Source organism: Pyxicephalus adspersus, chromosome Z (genome assembly GCF_032062135.1).
Source record: "Pyxicephalus adspersus chromosome Z, UCB_Pads_2.0, whole genome shotgun sequence".
Classification (NCBI taxonomy): domain Eukaryota; kingdom Metazoa; phylum Chordata; class Amphibia; order Anura; family Pyxicephalidae; genus Pyxicephalus; species Pyxicephalus adspersus.
This window is the reverse complement of record NC_092871.1, coordinates 23,219,018-23,239,078: the sequence shown is the minus strand read 5'-3', so window position 1 is coordinate 23,239,078 and position 20,061 is coordinate 23,219,018. Positions and strand designations below refer to the sequence as shown.

The following is a 20,061-nucleotide window of genomic DNA, read 5'->3' as shown; positions in this document are numbered from 1 at the left end:
GTAGGTAGTTGTAGGTGGGTTGTCAACATTCCCAGCATGCTTCTGGCTGGCGTGGTCCATTTTTATGAAGGAGGTGGCCACTTCTAGGAACCAGTTCATCCAGAATTCTCTAGAGTGTGATTACCCTTCTAAAGTATTTCATTGCATGCTATTTGTCTTACTCGTGCAAAATATTGCAATATAAATTCTTTATCCTAATATAAAATCTAAAAATGTGAGATTAATATCATACTCTGTTTTTATTTAGTATATTATTAATAATAATAAATCCAAATGCTTTCATTATGTGTGAACACTGAATTTAAAGGAAGTGTTCCAGGAAATTTTCGATTGGTTACCAGGAGAGTGGTTCTGGTAAAAACTGCCAATGGAGACACATATTCTTATAATAACTGCCAATTGAGTATCTAATAAAATCTTCCTGTTGTGCTTCTATGGAAGGAAATTTTCTTAATGGGTACACAATAACTCATGATAGTAGTTCTGGATGATATGTTGGAGTTTAAATTTAATTTTCCTTTCATGTACCTGTTAAGGTTGGAAAAGAAAAGCTGTATTCTACCCTGTGCAATAAATGTTATCTCAACCAGCTTTGGTCAAGTGGTAATCCCAGCTCCTTTATCCTGTGTAACCATTCCTTGACAACAAAGTCCTGCTATCTTCCATGCCCCCGCAACACCTCCAGCCTCCCTGGATTCCATGACACAGTCCCTGCTAATAACATTCCTAAAGCACTGTCTTCTAGGCAAACATTTGCCCCAGCAATCTTGCATATTAGACTTTACCTAAAAGTATGTCCTTCTTCAGGACTGTAGGATATAAGCTCTGTACCCCATCTCTGCTGCTTCTCCTGTACAGGTGAAAAGTTTTCTTTCCCAGAACCTTGCCCTTTTCCAGCATCTTATAGATGCCTTGAGTAAGTGGAGAGGGTGCACTGGGTGTACATGCATTGTACAGTACATATAGGTAAGAAAAATATAAGGGAAAGGAAGTTTTTTCCATAAGAGATCCTGCATGTCATAACTTCCTACTCTACACATATTTCTCACTCATGGCCTCCATACTATTCTCCTTTGCTTACTGCAAATTTTTTAACCTTTGCATGTCTCTCCTGCACATACCTTCCCTTATTACACCTCCCACACACCTCCAATACATAAACCTCCCACTATCATATCCTCCACACTCCTCTCCCGGACATACTGTTCTCATAGGGCCTGATTGATTAAAGCTCTCCAAGGCTGGAGAAGATGCACTTTCATCAGTGAACCTGGGTTATCCAGCAAACCTGGAATGGATCTAGTCCAGGATTGAAAACATTTGCTCGATCACCCAAAGTTCACTGATGAAAGTGTATCTTCTCCAGCCTTGAAGAGCTTTGATAAATCAGGCCCATAGATTTCAGACTCCTCTATTGCACATACCTCCCCCTATCATACTACTGTACACTTACCCCGTACCCGGTATACCATCTATTATCTTCTACCATAAATGCCTTCCCCATCAAATCTCCCATTCTTCTACTGCACATCTCTCCCCCTATCATACCCTTCCACAGTCTTCTGCACCTACTGTTCTCAATCATATTTTCTGCACTACTTTAATACACAAACTTCCCCTGTATACTATCCTCAACCAAAAACACCTTCCTCTATCATACCTCTTATACCACTACTGCACATACCATCCCCATCATACTTTAGATAATTCTTCACTGCATATACCTCTCACTATCATACCCTCCCCATTCTTCTCTTGTCATACCCTCTGCTTTCTTTTCCTGCACATACTGTCTGTTGCCATTCAATTTTATATTATTTTCCTGCATGTTTTCCCCTAAAATATGTCATTATCATCGTTTGTTATATGCCCAACCTTTCCTATTCTGGAATAGTCTTATTAGTATCCAGTGAGATCGCCAACCATAGTAATTGGCCCAAAGAACAAATACCTGTCAGTATCTTTTTTTCCCTGATAAAGTGATGGCCTCATTTTAATATATTAATCTTATATTAGAAGAAATTTAAGTGATCCTTAACATGAAAGGTGCTACAGCTGGGATAGTGTTGCCCCTGCTGCGTCCAAAGGACCATCATAAAAGGTCCCACTGTCATAATGGGCCGCCTGATTTAATAAATCTATCCAAGGGTAAACAAGATACATTTTCATCAGTGAACCTGGGTTATAAAGCAGGATCTGGTCCAGGATTGAAAACATTTGCTGGATCACCCAAGTTCACTGATAAAAGTTTATCTTCTCCAGCCTTGAAGAACTTTAACAAATCAGGTCCATAGACTCTAGACTCCTCTACTGCACATACCTCCCCCTATCATACTACTTCACACACCCCATACCCCCTATACCATCTACTATTCTCTACCACAAGCGCCTTCCCCTATCATACCTCCCATTCTTCTGCTGCACATACCTCATACCCCCTATACCATCTACTATTCTCTACCACAAAAGCCTTCCCCTATCATACCTCCCATTCCTCTACTGCACATACCTCCCCCTATCATACCCTCCACACTCTCCTGCACCTACTGATCTCTGCCATATCATACACACTGCTTTAATACACAAACTTCCCTATATACTCTGTACTATCCTCTACCACAAACACCTTCCCCTGTCATACCTCCCATTCTTCTGCTGCACAAACCTCCCCCTATCATACTACTCCACACACCCTATACCCCGTATACCATCTACTATCCTCTACCACAAACACCTTCCCCTATCATACCTCCCATTCCTCTGCTGCACATATCTTCCCTGTCATACGTTAGAATTCATACTTTTTTAATTTTTTACTGCACATACCTTTCCCTATCATACCCTCCCCATTCTTCTTTTGTCATACCCTTTGCTTTCTTTTCCTGAGCATACTGCCTGTTGTCATTCTATTTTATATTATTTTCCTGCATGTTTTCCCCTAAGATATGTCATTATCATCGTTTGTTATATCTCCAACCTTTCCTCTTTTAGAACAGGCACACTTTTACTAGTCAGTACTACTTTACTCTATCATACAATCTTCTATGTACAAAATTTCACTGAATCTGTGATTAATTGTTCATTGTAGGGTGTATGGCTCTAAAGTAATATAAACAGTAAAGGTGAAAGTATTCAGATTGTTCTTGTCATTCTCTTACACTAGGAAAATTAGGTTATGAAAAATGACAGGGGGAGAGAAAGGAGCCGCCTCAATAGAGCTAAAAATATAATAGGTGGGGAAGAGTAGTACACAATTAGTAGATAGTCCAGGAACAACTCTTTCTTCACAAATTTTATTAACGGATGATCAAGGGTTAATGTACAGCAGGGCTCTGTGCGCTATCTTCCAGGACTCGTCTATTCAGCTGTCTCCAGCTTGTCACCAGTCATTAGGAGTCTGCTCATCCTTCTCTACTTCACTGTCCTTCCAATTACCGTCCTTGTCTGACCCCTCACATCATTGTGGGGATATGAGATTCCAAACATGCAGATTATTCAATGACTTCTGTATGAAAAATGTTAGACATTACATAATGCTTAGGATTCAGCTCTGCAATTGTTGCCATATTTATAATTAAGTAGTGATATTGAAAAGCATTTCTAAACCTAAAATCAAACCTAATATAATGCAGCTTATTGTCCCATAGATGCAGTAGATGCATTAATTTTCAGCAAATACAGAAATGACTTGTGAATCTTGCAAGATATGTTGTGTCCTTCCTGTGAGTTTAACAGCACAGATCTTTCTTGTGGAAACTACAATTTCCATAAATCCACCATATAATGGAGATGAACAAATGCAGATATGTTTAAAGTCCAGCCTGCCTCATAATTGCCCCAATAGATACAATGGAGAAATAGATGTGGACACAAATATAGGTACATCTGTAAGATCACATGATGGTGAAAATAAAAGTGAAAAATACAAATGCAGCCACCACGTCTTAGGACTGTAAGCAAAATATTACATTTTTGTTTTTGTTTGGGCTTTAATATGTTTTTAAATTGACATTGGAATTACCAACAAATTGTTCTCTATTGTAATAGGTTTTGCAAAAACTGTTTGTTGAATCGAAATTTATAGATTAGTGGAGCACAGTACATCTTTCTCATCTAGTTACCTTACATATTAGGTCATCGATATTAGTAGCAAAAATCAATATTAAATCCTTAATTTTAGAATTAATTTAAAGCGATCAGTAAACACAAATCGCTTGTATATCAAATGTAGTGGTGTTTGATTAAACTCATTTTGCAACGGGACAGGATTGATTTACCCCTAATATATTATAGGAAGATGAACCCCGTCATCGGCTTAGCACCGTTCTCCCGAAATTTGATCCGACCGTAAGCGATAGTCGTTGATTTACTTTTTCATTACATTAAATCAAAAATAATTTCTATTACCTAATACTCCATTATGTATACGCGGGACTTCTATGGATGTTCATCCTATAGATTTTGATTTTTTTATATAATATGAGATTCAAGATAGGCATATGGATATTAAATTTATGAAATATTTTTTGATTGGTAAATTTTATTGTCATCTCTGTCTTAGATCCAATGTAGGTACCACGGTCACTACAACACGCTCCACAGATCCCGTATACACAGAGTATCTAGAAGACCGTGACTCCAGATCAACACGGTAAGAAAACGGCATCCATCTGTGCATGAACCAGTTTTTGTCAAGAAAATTCCATTCTGAAAATACTTTTTAAATACTTTATTAAAATATTGTGTTTGTACAGTAAGTCAGTTAACTCCCATGCATAACTGAGCAACTAATTTCCTTCTTCCCCACCTTTCTTGCATTCTAAGTTTTCTCTTCTGACAGCCCCAGGGCTGTGTTACAGAGGGCTGTGTACAGAAGCCTCCCTGCCTTCCTCCCTTTCCCCTTCAGCTGTCAGAAGAGAAATCCATGGACTTAGAATGCAATCCTGTGCTCAAAAACAGGATCAGAGCTCTGTTTCTATATGATGACAAATGGGGATAAATAAAGTGTCTTGACTTGGGACTTGGTGTCAATGACTCGACTTGGACTTGAGGGGTGACGACTTAGTCCAACCTCTGCTTATTAAGACAGAAAATTTCAAGAAGGGGTAATAGATCCTAAAATAGAAGTATACATATTTCTAAATATATGACTACTGTTTGCTTTGACATGCTCGGGCAGTTATTTTGAATGATCAGGCTATAAAGAAAACCATCAGACAATAGGAGTATGATTGGAGTAATTGGTGAGTCCAGGTATACCCCCTATTCCAATTACAAATATTGGGCTTTAGTTATATTTTAAGAAGTTGTCTCTAGTTGTATCATTAAACCTAAACCATCGATTGTAACTTTTTTTTACATGGAATATTTTTTTTCCAGAACTGTTTCTACTTCAAGAGAAAAAATTACAACTACCACAGTCCAAACCAGATATGACAATAATTACTCTGCGGACACAAGTCTGTATGATCCTCAGTCTTCCAGGTAAGGCATTTATTGGAAGTATACAGCTCTGTATTATAAAATCAATGCAAGGTTCACCAAACAAGGCCAATTTTACGGGTATAGCACTGTTCGGCCAACAGAATCACTGCAATTCAACATACATTACCCCTATGTAACAATAATGTACCCTATTAGGTAACTGATAATTGGCTGCTAGTTGAACCTTTTGAGCTTCACACTCATAAAGATGTTTTTAATGCATTTAAATAAATATTGCCTTTTGTGACTGTATGGAAAATTTTAGTATGTATCATGATGGCCTTTTTTCCTTCAATACTTCAAGTTGCTAACCTGGAAAAACTATGTGGATAATCTGTACCTATACTTTTGGACTTTTAGTTGACCTTTTCCATACTTGTTCTAGGTCAGAGTATTGAAGGCGGTGGGCCATCATATTTAACACAACTTTTCATAAGATGATCAGCACTTGCAGTCCTTATATTTTTCTTCCAAAAAGCAGACAAAATCATCTCATCAAATGGCTTTTGTTTTTTTATTATCATTGTTACCTTATCTTGCAACACTTTTTTGTGTCAATCAGTTTTATTAAGTTTTCAAAAAAATAGACAAATATATATACATACATTAAAGCAACACTTTTTTTACGTGAACCAATCAGCCCTGATGAAGGACATGTTGATCGATGAAATGTGTTGTGTTACCATTAAATTAATACTATTTCATGCATACCTAATAAGACTTGTGCTTCTTCCAACCTCCTTATGTATTTGGGCTATGGGCTTTGTCTTTCTACAAAGAATAGAGCTTTCATCACTCTATATTTCTCTGATGAAAGGCTCCCTTTAAAGGCTGAAATGCTTAAACAAGTAGACTTCTGCTGTCTGTAGTGTTCTACACTCTGCTTCTTTATCATGCTTTAAAACAAATTTAGAAGATATCAAAGCTGTCTGTGTTCTTGTTCCTGCTTTTCAATAGCTATGTTTGTAGTCTATCACATCTTGTACAAAGTGCAGGTAAATGTAGCATATATAAATGTGTGGAAGTACAGCTACAAATCGCACATTTACCATTGTTTAATAAAAGGGTATGTTGCCCTAATAGTGGGCTAGGGTGATGCTTGTCATTGGCTTGTGTTGTAATCAGTCTCGCCCACTGAACATGGAAATTGCTTTAGAAAACAGTTAAAATGCGTCATCACCTATTACCAGGTACAAATACAAGCAGTTATCAAAACTAGTTATTGTTTAGGGGATAATAACTAAGTCAGTTAAAAAACTGCACCAACTGAATTTTATGTGTCTGCAGTTACTTTTTAGGCCCATCAAATAACTGTCTTGCCTCACCTTGACTGTCACCTAGTGGATACATCTCAAACTGCAATGACCGGTCATGACATTGATGTTAAATGCAGTAAAAGGTTTAAAAAAAAATAATAAGTATAAGTGTATGTGTATATATATATATATATATATATAAATATATATAACACCATTTAACACTGATTCACTGATCAGCCAAACCATAAAAACCAATGACAGATGAAGTGAATAACAACTGTTAATCTCTTTACAATGGTGGCTATATTAGGCTACAAGTGGCCAGACAGTTCTTAAAGGGGAAGTGTTGGAAGTATTGGATCTACAAAACTTTGACAAGGGCAAAACTGTGGTGCCTAGATGATTGGGACAGAGATTCTACAAAATGGCAGGTCTTGTTGGGCATTGCAGTGGCTAGTAACTAAGAAAAGACAAATGGTAAAAAGTTACAGGGTCATGGGCAAGGAAGTTTCATTGATGAATGTAGGAATAGGTTGACCTATCATGTTCAAACCCACAGAAAAACTATTGTAGCACTAATTGCTAAAAAGATGTCAGAACACACAATGTACTTTGGCTTTGGTCGGTTATGTGGCCACTTTCTTCAATTTGGCCTGAATATTTAAAACTCTCCAGGGCTGGAGAGGATACACTTTCATCTGTGAAGCTGGGTTATCCAGGAAACCTGGTATGGATTTCATAAAATAATTTGCTTTTTGTTAGCAAATGTTTTCAGTTTTGGAACATCCATTCCAGGTTTTCTGGATCACCCAGCTTAACGTATAAAAGTGTATCCTCTCCAGTCTTGGGGAGCTTTAATAAATCATAGTCCAGTCTATGGACATGTGCATCATTTACCTGGAAAGAGATGACAGTCGTAATCACTATGAGCAAGAAGTTGGGCCAGTGAAGGCAATGTGACTTCATGGATCTGGTGCTAGATACCACAGGATACTTTCTTTCAGAGTCCATGCCTCAATGGGTCAGACCAGTCTTGGCTTAAGGGGCCCTACACAATATTAAAAAGGTGCTTCTAAAGTCTGGATGATTAGTATATATGTTAAACCTAATAAAGGATTTCTGTTGAAAGTATTTTGTTATACTTTTAAATTTCTAAACTGAAATGTTTGCATTCAGCAGTCAAATCAAGTGAAGTGTTTCAGAATAGAATTTTTTTTTATTTTTTTACATGATTAGACCTTTTATTTTATGTATATTTGCATAATTGAAAATAATATATGTGTTCATGGCAACTTTTTCTAAGCTTTCAATGGTATTTTGTTCTGATAGCAATAAAGGAGTTCTTTTTGTAAAGGAGTATGTCAACACAAGCGAGAATCTGAAATCTCCAACCACTGCTGGGTAAGATATATTTTTATTCAATATATATATTTAAGGGGACAGGCTTAAAGTGGTAAAACCTTACTCATCTGACTTAAATCGATACTTCCTACTTCTATGTCCAGGGTACATATCCAGGTCTCAAGCTAATCTGTACTGATTCTAAAGTTTTCACATTGCAGATGTAAATAAGTGAAAACTAAGTCTATGGCCTTTTACAGCAATGTTTATGTTTCCAGCCTGTCTGTTTTTGGAGCCCATGTGGCTTTATGTAGTTGTATTGCATTTTTATATTTGAGTACTATTATTGACCCAAACCATCAGAAAAATATACTGTTCAGTGGAGAAACACCTTCACTTATTAGGTGTATTACGTGTATTAATATTATTATTATCACAGTATAAAAAAAGCCACCAAGAGCAAGAACAAAATATTTTTATGGCAAAAGAGACATTGCATATCTAATTTTTGTCCAAACAAATAAAAACAATTGCTGTAACTGCTTAACATATGTGAGTTGTAGTTTATCTTATATTCAATATTAGTTTTGCTTGCCTAATATACTTTTAAAACTGTTTATCTAAGACTACCTAGACTCCATGATAAATGAAATGAAAAAATGACAGATCTAACTGCAGAATCAACACCGTTGTTACCAACAATTTTATCTACAGCGGATCCTTTTAGAGATTTTTACCCTTTGGCCACCTTGATTGATTGGGCTGTGATGATGTGACTTGTAATGATGAAGTAACTTGCGTGTGCACATGGGAATTATTTTACCCTGTCACATGGCCAAGTGATCTTTAACAGAATCAAGACGTAGAAACCCGCTTTTAGGCCCCTTTCAGACCTGTAAGTAAACTGCAGCATTGTACCAGAAAGTCAACTACTCACCCAACTGTTTCCATTCAACTGTATAGGAACAGTTGGGAACCACTGTGTGCAAATGTTTGTTCCAGGTTGTGTTTTCATGTTGTGGTTGCAGCACGGATCTGGGAAGTAACATGTTGCTTCTGGCCATGTGGTTACTCATCCCCTCTGGTTTGCTATGTGCCTGGTACTGGCTATCTGCATATCTGACAAGGGACCTAAAATTATTAGATGCATGCTGGTTTATTCTAACAGTGAAAGATTCTGGGATGTTGGCCTCCCAGCCTTTCTATTCCAATGTTTTCGACCTGTATTTTTTTTATCGCTTTACAGAAGCCTCCCAGACTTCTCACGTGACTCCGATATGATATCCTACAATAGCAGTTCCAGTTATCTGTACAGCAGTGCACCAAGAAGGTAAATTAAGAGACTTCCAGGAGAAAACACTATTGTGATAGCATTACATAGTTTTTATATTCTGCTTTCTGATATCCTGCTTTACTATTTACTAGTTATAGAAAACCCGCCACAAGAATCTCAATAATCTGCATTAAGTGTTGTAATTGTGGAAGCGTTGTATACTCCTTATTTATGATTTCTGGGGATAGCCATTTAAAAGTAGAGATGTTCTGGCACAATTAAACACTCCCTTTGTTTATCTTATAGAATCCACAAAAAATCTTTTCTTCATTTCTGTAATTGGTCAACCAAAATTGATGGATACTGACTTCAGAACTTAAAGAAGTTTGATCAATAAGCAAAAGATTTCCTTTGGTCATAGTAGTGTTTTTTTAAGACCACTCCATTGACTTCTGTTTCATGAAGGTTTTAGAGAATGAGCACATTTGCTCATCTTCTAGAGAATAAATGAAAACGTAGTGATTGGCTTGCTTTTTGATTGATTACAAAGATTTGATAGCATTGATAGTGGTGTGTGGTACTACGATAGATTATTTTCTAAATTGATGGACAGCATTTATATAAAACAAATAAACCAAATTAAAAGATTTTAACCCATTTAAAGATCGTTTATGTACGCCTAGCTTTACTCTGAGTGAGCCTGATACATCAACTAGAGCCAACTTGTGCCAGGAGTCACAGGTCATCTGAAGTCTATATATATTACACACTGAATAACAGTGTAGCAACTTCATTTCTTTGTATATAATTCATAATTGCATTATTTGTTTAAAGAATTTAATTAACAAAACCATTTGTCGTCTAGATCCGATGAAGGTCCCTGCACTTACTGTGGTCGTGAAATTAAAGACTGTGCCAAGATTATGTTGGATCACCTTAATATCTACTGCCACGAGTATTGTTTTAAGGTAATACCTCTTTTAACTGGTAGACTTGCATATAAATTATTGATCAGTTGATACTTAGATCAAGCATTAATGGTTAGCAGATAGATAGATAACATCTAACAAGTAACAGAACATAATTGTCAACTGGTGGAATGCAGCAGTTGAACAAGTGGTCATTACTTTACTTTACATTACTATGTCTACTGCTGGGGCTTCTGCTGCTTTGGGCCTATTCCTGATTGCTCTCTATTGAAGTAGACTGGAGCATGCTCCTTACTATTGTAGACTGAAGCACCACTCAAATGGACCACTGATGATACCCAAAGGTCAGGCTTTGTCAAGCACCATCCCCTCAGACGTATATCACTATACCTATTAAATTTAGACATAGAATCAAGGTGATGAATAGAGCCCTATAACATTATATGTGTACCTGGAAAGGCTGTCCATCATCTTTGCTACTTTTAGTCTACTAACTGAGAAAATAGGTGTAGAGGCTCCTAATATGCAGAATGTTTTTAGGATACTTGATGTTTTTGCACTACACCCAGACTAAGTTGTGTTTTTGGGGTTTGTGAGCATTTATCACACTATTTCTTTGAAAGATCCTCTGATCTTTAGCAATTGTGTTTTTTTTCAGTGTGGAATTTGCAACAAGCCAATGGGAGATTTAATTGACAGTCTCTTCATTCATCGTGATGTGGTTCATTGTGGGAGCTGCTACGAGAAGCTGTTTTAGCTGGATGTAAGTTTTTACACGTTTTACCATCAAGAAGATACATTTAGTTTTATTTAAAAAGATTATTACATTAAATAGTGTCTTCTCTTCTCCCAAGCAACTTATCAATGTCTTATATTTACCTGGCCATGCTCCTCTGAAATAAAGCTGTCACTGGAAGCTGCACAGCCCCTTTATTCAAAGTGTCCAACCAGGCTTTTCTTCTACATCTCTATTAATTTCTATGAGACAATAGGTAGATGGCCCAAGGCTACATACACACATGTGATGGTTGTTGTCTGATAATGGGCTCAGGGCTAATATCGGACGAGAATCTTGTGTGTGTACAGCACACATCTATCGTATGACCGGAGTGAAGGTCGCAGTAGGGTGCCGCTCTGTCATTCTCCCCCCTCCCCTCTCCATAGAGCAGAACGATGCTGTATGTACAGCGCTTGTTCATGCATTGTGTAGTCAATTGTTGTTGGAAAGGATTGTGAAAGATGCTTTCCAACCACAAATATTGCATGTGTGTACTTAGCCTTAGCATAGTGAAAAAAAAAGTACTTTATTTACTTTTGATAAAGAGGCTAACAACAGGCTGCACAGTGAAAATCATAAAGGAGCAGGTAAGACAGAACAGGTAAGTGTAAAAATTCAGGGAATTGCTGGGGAAATTCTATTTATTTACTATACTGTACTATTTATTAGTACAGTGTTCATTTAAAAGCACAAATCCAAATTTGTATACACAAAATACAAGGTTTTCTACCTATTTCACCCTTCCAAGCACCAAGCATCTGTTCACATATCATAACCCGAAATGAGGATAACTAACAACAATCTTTGACCCTGTCATGTAATAGAAATGACAATATATTAGGCAATGTGTGGCTGTTCTTCAACTTCAGTGTGTTATATTTAAACTGGTCTGAACCAGAAAAAAAACTCTGCACCTTTAATTTACTAGAAGCAAAATTAGATCATTCAAAATGCAGCCTATAGCTCTTGTGAATGTCCAGGAATCCCAGCTATACCCTTTAAACTCTTGCAGTAAATCAGGTGGATAATGCAATTGGTCAAATCTGTGCACCTCTCATTATCATGGGAAGATGCAGTGGAAGACTCTTGGACCCTGATTTATGAAAGCTCTCCAAGGCTGGAGAGAATACACTTTCATCAGTGAAGCTGGGTGATCCAGCAAACCTAAAATGGGTCTGGTCCAGGATTCAAAACATTTGCTAGCAAATAGCAAATGATTTTTAAAAATTCATTCCATGTTTTCTGGATCACCCAGCTTCACTTTTAAAGTGTATTCTCTCCAGCCTTAGAGAGCTTTCATAAATCAGAGCCCATTGGTGTCTGATGGCTCTATGTCTGTTGGAGCTTTTATCAATGTCAATCAAAGACATAGGGGCCCTATTTAATGTACAGCACTGAATAATATGTTGGTGCTATATAAATCCTGTTTATTATTAATATTATTATTATTATTATTAAAAATAATAATAATAATAATATTATTATTTATAGGAGGGAAAAGTTTACTACTTTGCCTAGGACCCCATTCTGCTTATTCCTTCTGTGATTACAGCTATTTCTTTTTTTGATTGCCATGAGCTATGTATGCTAATGATTGAAGAGGTAGCAAAAGTAGAACCTTAGGACCTAGATTTCCAAACTGCACATAGGTGTCCTTCCTGTTGGACGAGATGCAAGTACTAATGCCAATTTATTCTATTTACTGATTTTACGAGCTGTTTATTTCGTACAATCTTGGACTGAATGAAAACAGTAATTACTTTTTTCACTACAATCATTCAATAATTTTCCATTTAAAATGAAATTAACATTTTAATGCCTTCATGATAGTATAGTGATTGGGTTTTATTATACCCCAAACGATTTACATACTAAAATTATACTGCAGTTTACCTTTAAAAATGCATAGATTAGTCTGGTGTGTTCTCACTTGGAAACCCTATTCTTTCCTTCTTTTCTTCTTCTTTCTTTGCCTTCTTTTTTCTGTTTAATGTATTTATTCACTGTGTAAAAATGAAAAAAACAATCTTCTGTGATTGATTAGTGAAACCAGTAGCATTGAGTTATTGCTCTGTTGGATTTATTAATTCTTAAATACCCAGAGTCCACATTTGTATACAGATATTGCCATAAGCTTTTAAGGTATCCATATGCCATTTTACTTTAAATAGGTTTTTGATACTTGTGCTGGAACAACATCTATAGAAAATGTCTAAACCAGCGGATAACAGGAAATCATGCATACAAATTGATAACAGGCTGAAGATTCATGTGCAAACAGATGCAGTAGAGCATGACTAAATAGCCTGCATAATTCATGACAAGCTGCAGACCAGACCACGGGACAGTCTACTGCTGCATTGATTTTAGTACTGGCCTTATATAGCTAGACAGCTAACCCCTATAGGCTTTGATGTATACAAAAATCTAGCAAGTTTTGTTTAAACCCCAAGCCATTCATTAAGAGGCACGATCTATATTTTCCAAAGTATCTAAATCTGGAACTGACTAGTCAGCATTGCCCAACTGGTCAAAGAACAACCCCAGCCAATGACTGGTCACATATAAGCATATATAAGCAGAATATTCAGCTTCATGCTTTTCACTCTGTATGGTTGCTTACAGAGAACAAACAAAAGAGCAATGAAGTGGGGAATCCAACTGTTCCAGCCCCAATACTTTGTAGAAGTTTACAGAGGGCCAAATAGCAAGGTGGACCTCTGTCTAAAATAAATGTAATAATTTATTAATTATTACTGGATTAAAAATGTTATATCTGAATGGAGGTTATCTTAGGTCAGTTTGTAATAAGCCTCAAGCTATGTACACACACCAGATGATTGTGGTCCAAGATGAACAGTTGGAGAAAATCTAGCATGTGTACAGGGGTCCCCCAACAATATACTAGTTGGTTGATGAATGACCTCTTCCATAATCAGGGCTTTATTGATATTGGCCCTGATTTAATAAAGCTCTTTAAGACTGGAGAAGATAGACTATCATATGAGAACTTGGGAGATCCAGCAAACCCTAAATGTATCTGAACTGAAAACATTTGTCAACTAAATCATCCAGGTTCTACCATAATAATCTATCTTCTCCCATTGGTCTTCATTTATTAAAGCTCTTCAAGGCTGGAGAGGATACACTTTCATCAGTAAAGCTGGGTGATTCAGCAATCCTGGAATGGATTTCTTAAAAGTCATTTGCTATTTGTTAGCAAATGTTTTCAATCCTGGACCAGATCCACTCCATGTTTGCAGGATTGCCCAGCTTCACTGCTGAAAGTGTATCCTGTCCAGCCTTGGAGAGCTTTAATAAATCAGGTCCATTCTATTAAACCTTACTTATATTGTTTTGATTTTTACCCCAGAACTGCATAGTTATCTTTTTATGTTTTTATTGCAGATCTCAACGCATTGAAGATCATGATGGGAACTCTGAACTATAAGTAAACGTCCAGAACTTTAATATTGTCCAAACATGTTATTACAAATGGAAGTGTTTACTTAATCATGTTTATTTGCATATAATATCTAAGGTATAAGTTATTTACTAGAGGGATTGCACCATTTCACTGTGATTGACATCTGTATATACTGAAGCAGCGAGATAAACAAATGTGGATGATATAGGCCTTTTCTGACCCTTATATATTCCTTTACTGAACAAATTCCTATTAAGTCATGAGTGAGTGCAGTCTGCCTAGTAAGGTCATAATAATACCAAATATTAAATATGTATACAAGGTATCTTTCAGAGAAATATATTTACAGTACTATTATTTCTAATAATCATGTTCTACTATTCTCAATTTACATTTAAGTCCAACATATATAAAAAAAACTTTTATGATTTTAACTGATTAAGACTGGTGCTTTCAAGATATAGATAGCAGAGTTACACTTCAGTTGGTTGTATGTATCCTGATATATGTTTCCTGATAGGACTACAGTGTTATTTTATTAAGAAATTGCTATTTACGTAGGATCACTCAATGTGCTCACTATACTGCTTGCTGCATGGAATAAATGCATTGCACTTTTTCTATAATGATAGTGCTATAGTACCATTAATCTGCAGGAACCTGATTATGGGTCTGTTTCAGTAACTGTTTCAAGTACCTGTAACTTCTGCATGTTCAGTGCACCCAGTGGTTGCATTGAAAAATTCTGCATTAGCTGTATAGCCATTTGGGAAGCCATTGACAAATAGAGCTGCCACAAAGTCCAAGCTCATCAGAAGCTGTAGGCTAATTTTCTGTAGGAAAGGAGAAATTTGCTAAGCTGTTTGTGCAGAACTATTGGATTTAGGGCATCATTTAAAATCATCATACCAGGAGCACTGGGTATTAGAAAAAAGCATCAGGCATCTCATTTTTGATACCTGGGTACATCCATAGATCTCCAAGATTTGTCTATGTAGGAGAAGTGCTAAAAGTAAATGAGCCAAGCACAGTCTAGACATGAGACAAGGCAGAACAGTGCAATGTAAGCTTTCCTATGGAGTCATATATTTTTCATATCTGGTGTTTAGGGAGCACTCAGTAAAAGTATATTAAATGCTCAGCTATGCAAGGACAATGTACTAAGTACAGTTCCAGGGTTTTTCTAAAATTTGATGTCAACATGTTCCTCCCTGGTCATTAAATCACCATATAGATGGTGGAATCAGAACCTTCAAAGCCAAGTCAGCAGTGACAGCTCCCATATTTCTATCTGGACAGATTTCTTTTAAACAAGTGCAATGAAATAAAATACCTTTAAATGGTTAATGCAAACCAATGTCTTTTCTGTGTCAGTATTTTATGATTACATAGCCTTTAAAGATGCCCCACCTGCATTGGGCTGCGCTCAGCACGGTTGAAATAGCATTCTGTTGCTTTTACGGTACACTGAACTCTACAAGCAGTGCCTCACATTGTGTATGCTCTTGGCTGTTTTGCAGAGTGCAGAGCAAAGCATCTCAGACAGAGCATTTCCTATTTTTTGCAATGGATTATATCCTGATGTAGATAAAGCTTAGCCATCTGTCTATACATAACCAATCTATATTTGAAGGGGCGCATGTGAAAAACAATACGTATTGCACTTTTTTATGGGAAATTGATTAAAGGGGATTTTCAACAAAAAATCCACCATCCCAGTCCTACATTTTTGGACCACAATCATTCCAAATGCTGGAAATAGCCCATTTGTTTTGGACAATACACAGAGGATTCCCTCTTTGCATAGCTTTCATTTTTGTTTTTTTTTTTGCTGTAACACAGATTTTACATGCATTTTACCTGCAAATCAAGGAAGAATTCCAGCTGCCCTTTAAAAATATGTTCCTGATGGTAAAGTCCACCCTATATAGCTTGCTTTACTACTTCCCAATTCAAAGCAGTGATGTCCTGCAGGCTGTAATTATTTGCACTACAATGAAGTTGGAATGAGCCATGACTATTAGCAGTTTCACTGCTGATTCATAAACCTGTAGCTTGCAAATTAGCAGCTGGCCTTACCTGTCCTTCCATACCGATTTCTGGATTGGGCGATCTGATTGTGCCACAGAAACCCTCCCACTGTGGAAAGGGAAGAAGATGAACTGGATTTGAGATGTGTATAGACTTCCATTCAGAAGCCTTTAGATGTATTTTAATATATCCATCTTAATAAACCAAGGCAGCAAAAAAATAGGTGATTTCTGTTTTTTTTGGGAAATCCACTATCGTGGTCATAGCTCAGGAGTTTTAATTAAACTCCATTTTATATAATATTAAGAATTTCCTATTACCTGGAGGTGCCATCATACAAGATTTTACCAGCAGGTGGCACTAGATGTGAAATCATAATGCTGATCACCCACCAGATGTGCAAAGGGGAATCAACTCCACTTCACTACAGAAGGGGTGCAGATGCAGGTGCAGCATTTTATTCTATAACGGAAATCCTCTGCAATGACAAATAGCCATGTGTGGGACAAGGACATTCTATGATTATTTTACAATAACAAATGCACCATATTCACCTGTAATTACTCCAAAAGATTCATTTTACTGAATAAAGGCTTTCTATTTCTAGATAAAAATAAATGTGTTGTCTTTTATTGATCTCTTTGATGTTTCAAAAATCAACAGAGATTGATCCTAGAAGGGATAATGAACTTCACCGGTGCCAAGAATTGCCAAAACCTCACCGATTAGACAGCAGTGCCTACATTTACTGCCACGCTCTCCACTAGTAATTGAAACACACTGCATACCTGCATATTACATACATACTCTGCATGCACGATAACTCATTTTCCCTTATCATCTGCATGGGAAAAGCATGAATACCAGGCCCATCAAAGCATCACTATTTATATGTATTACTGGCTACCCAAAGATGACCCTATCTGGCCATTTCCAGTTGGTCTGACTACTAATCTGCTGCCTGACTTCTTAAATTCTTAACCATTATTTCCTGAATTATTGCATTCCTACCTGAGATAAGTGGAGCCAGAAGAGTAAATTCACAATATTCAATAATAATACATATACAATAATACAATAATAATATAATATTCTTGTACCCTGGCAAAAACAATAATGCTTAGTCAGGCCAAACCAACCATACTTATTTTTTTAATTAAATAAATACTTTATTATATGTAAAATATATACCAGTGATCTCCCCAGACCCTTTTAGCTGGGCGCACCAACTGGCACTTCACAGTAACCACCCGGCTGTTTTTAGGTCTCAATACAGGGGCTGCCACCCACCTACAGCTTCTTCCCACCCAGATTTAAATAACAATTCTGGGAAGAATACTCTATACCTGTAAATACAAATACTTTTACAATATCATCATGGTACACTCAATCCAGTAATGGGATACAGTGCACAATGAATACACTACATAGCAATGCCCTTCATTCATAAAATAAATCAGCCGCGCCCAGCGGCAGGAAGCCAACCATGCTTATGGAAGGATGCTGAAAGGTTGTATATAGTCCCATAGACATAAGATAGCAATTGCCTAGTCTGTCTTTGTTACATAATTACATAATAAGTCAGGTTGAAAAAAGACATAAAAGTCCATCAAGTTCAACCAATAGGGAAATTAACATATCCCAGATATAAAACCCTATGGATATAGTTGATCCAGAGGAAGACAAAAAAAAAACCCTGGTACAATTTTCAAACAAGGAAAAAAAAATTCCTTCCTGTTTATTATTTTTATTCTCTATAAATATAGGTTGGGTCAACGCTCAGAAGATTTTCCAGCAGGATATACCCAATAAGAAGAGGCCACAGTGCCATCTTGAATTGGGTATGTATGTGGGAAGGATGGGCCACTCTTCCTCCCTATTTAGGGAAAAAGAAAAGTTTGCACCCCAACCCTGATCCTGTAAAAGAGATATTTTTAGAACATAAAATAGATTTCAACTGCCTGAATCAGCTGGGTCCAACCCTCATCCTCATCAGTATATTTCTAACCGTCATTAAGTAGGCGCCCAGTGACCCATGGAATATGATGGACTTGAATCCTATTAATCTATTTTTATAAAAAATAGGCCTGATATTTCTACATTTGTTTGGGGTTTGGTGTTCTTTTTATTTCTACAGTTCCAATATGAAGCAAACTTACCTGGAACCTTCAGTTTTTGATCTGTGATTTGCCTGCCCAGTACCTTACTCACCCTGAGATTTCCAATACCATACAATATTCATGAATTCACGATCCAGCTTTGGGTAATGTTGGGGATCGCTCCCACTAATGCATTGCATGAACGCACACATCTACGTGCTGCAGAAATGCATGTGCTCTCCGAATGCCTAGGTGCACCCAAACACAATATAAAATTGCACTACCATGCAGCGATTTAAGAAATGCAGAATGCATTACATTTGTTTGCACCTTTTTTATGGCACCAATGCACATCATCGCAGCATGGCAGTGTGAAGCAGCACATACATCAGTGCTCTGTGTCAGCGGTCGCCAACTTTTCAGACCTCACTGACCACTAAATTCATCATTTTAAATCCCACCGATCATTAATATGAATTTTTTTAGAAAGATCAATCCAATGATCTTCCTAATAGTGAAGACTGTGGCGGCTCTGATTCATTGATCAGCTCACGGTTAGGTGAAGTATTACTATTGTTACTAATATTATTAGTTGTATTATATTTGGTATTAGTAAATAAATGCAAAATATTTGTTTGCTTTTTCTCACTCATTATGGGATTATTTAATTCCAACCTAAAACCAAACAACAAATGATAGCTATCAAACTATTTGATGCCAATAAATTTACCAGGTAAAGAAAATACACAGCTAAGGTCATACTTACCTAAAAGACCATTTGAGAAATAAACAAAATAAAACAATCGGATGAGAATCGGTATTGGCGTAGCACGGTGACTCGGCAGCGGTTGTCTCATACAACTTACACTGACGTCGCGCTGCGCCTCCCTTGTTTTCCCGACTCTAGTACAGTTCATGAATTTAGTGCAAAATAAAGGCGAAAATTGTCATTCAGAGTATAAGAATTTATTAGAATATTATTTTTGTTTTATTATTAATAAAACATACAAATTGCAAATAATGTCCACATTTTTCTTTGACCACCAAATTTTTCCTACGGACCACCAGTGGTGCACAGAACACTAGTTAGCGATCCTCTGCCCTGTGTGACCATAAGAAAGCGTGATTGTAATTAATACGTCAGAGTGTGCTGGAGGCTCTTTTGATGGCAATGTAACCAGCAAATTTAATTATATTTCTATTATCAATTATTATCATTTTATTGGTAACAGAAAGTACAACAACAGGCAGAGACCGGTAGATAAGGTATAGGTATATATAGTGCTTAAAGGTGTTTGATAACCCCAGAAAACATATAAGAACATAGACAGCACAGAGGGGCTCATAGGCAATACAATGCAATGCAATACGCAGCCATGTGTTTACTATTAAATATATACAATGCACTCTCATGCAACAAAGTGTGAACCCAGCCTGAGT

General features: G+C 36.8%; 1 protein-coding gene across 1 annotated transcript in view; it reads left to right on the top strand.

Annotated features, from left to right (window-relative positions):
* Positions 1-15,838, top strand: part of LOC140343992 (uncharacterized) — a gene marked incomplete in the record, with an annotated part of 76,718 nt that extends 60,880 nt beyond the window's left edge. The window contains 7 exon segments of the mRNA XM_072430899.1: positions 4,562-4,651; positions 5,380-5,484; positions 8,073-8,144; positions 9,331-9,414; positions 10,223-10,325; positions 10,945-11,049; positions 14,473-15,838. Coding sequence (XP_072287000.1) covers positions 4,562-4,651; positions 5,380-5,484; positions 8,073-8,144; positions 9,331-9,414; positions 10,223-10,325; positions 10,945-11,043 — 553 coding nt within the window.
* Between the last annotated feature and the right edge of the window lie 4,223 nt (positions 15,839-20,061).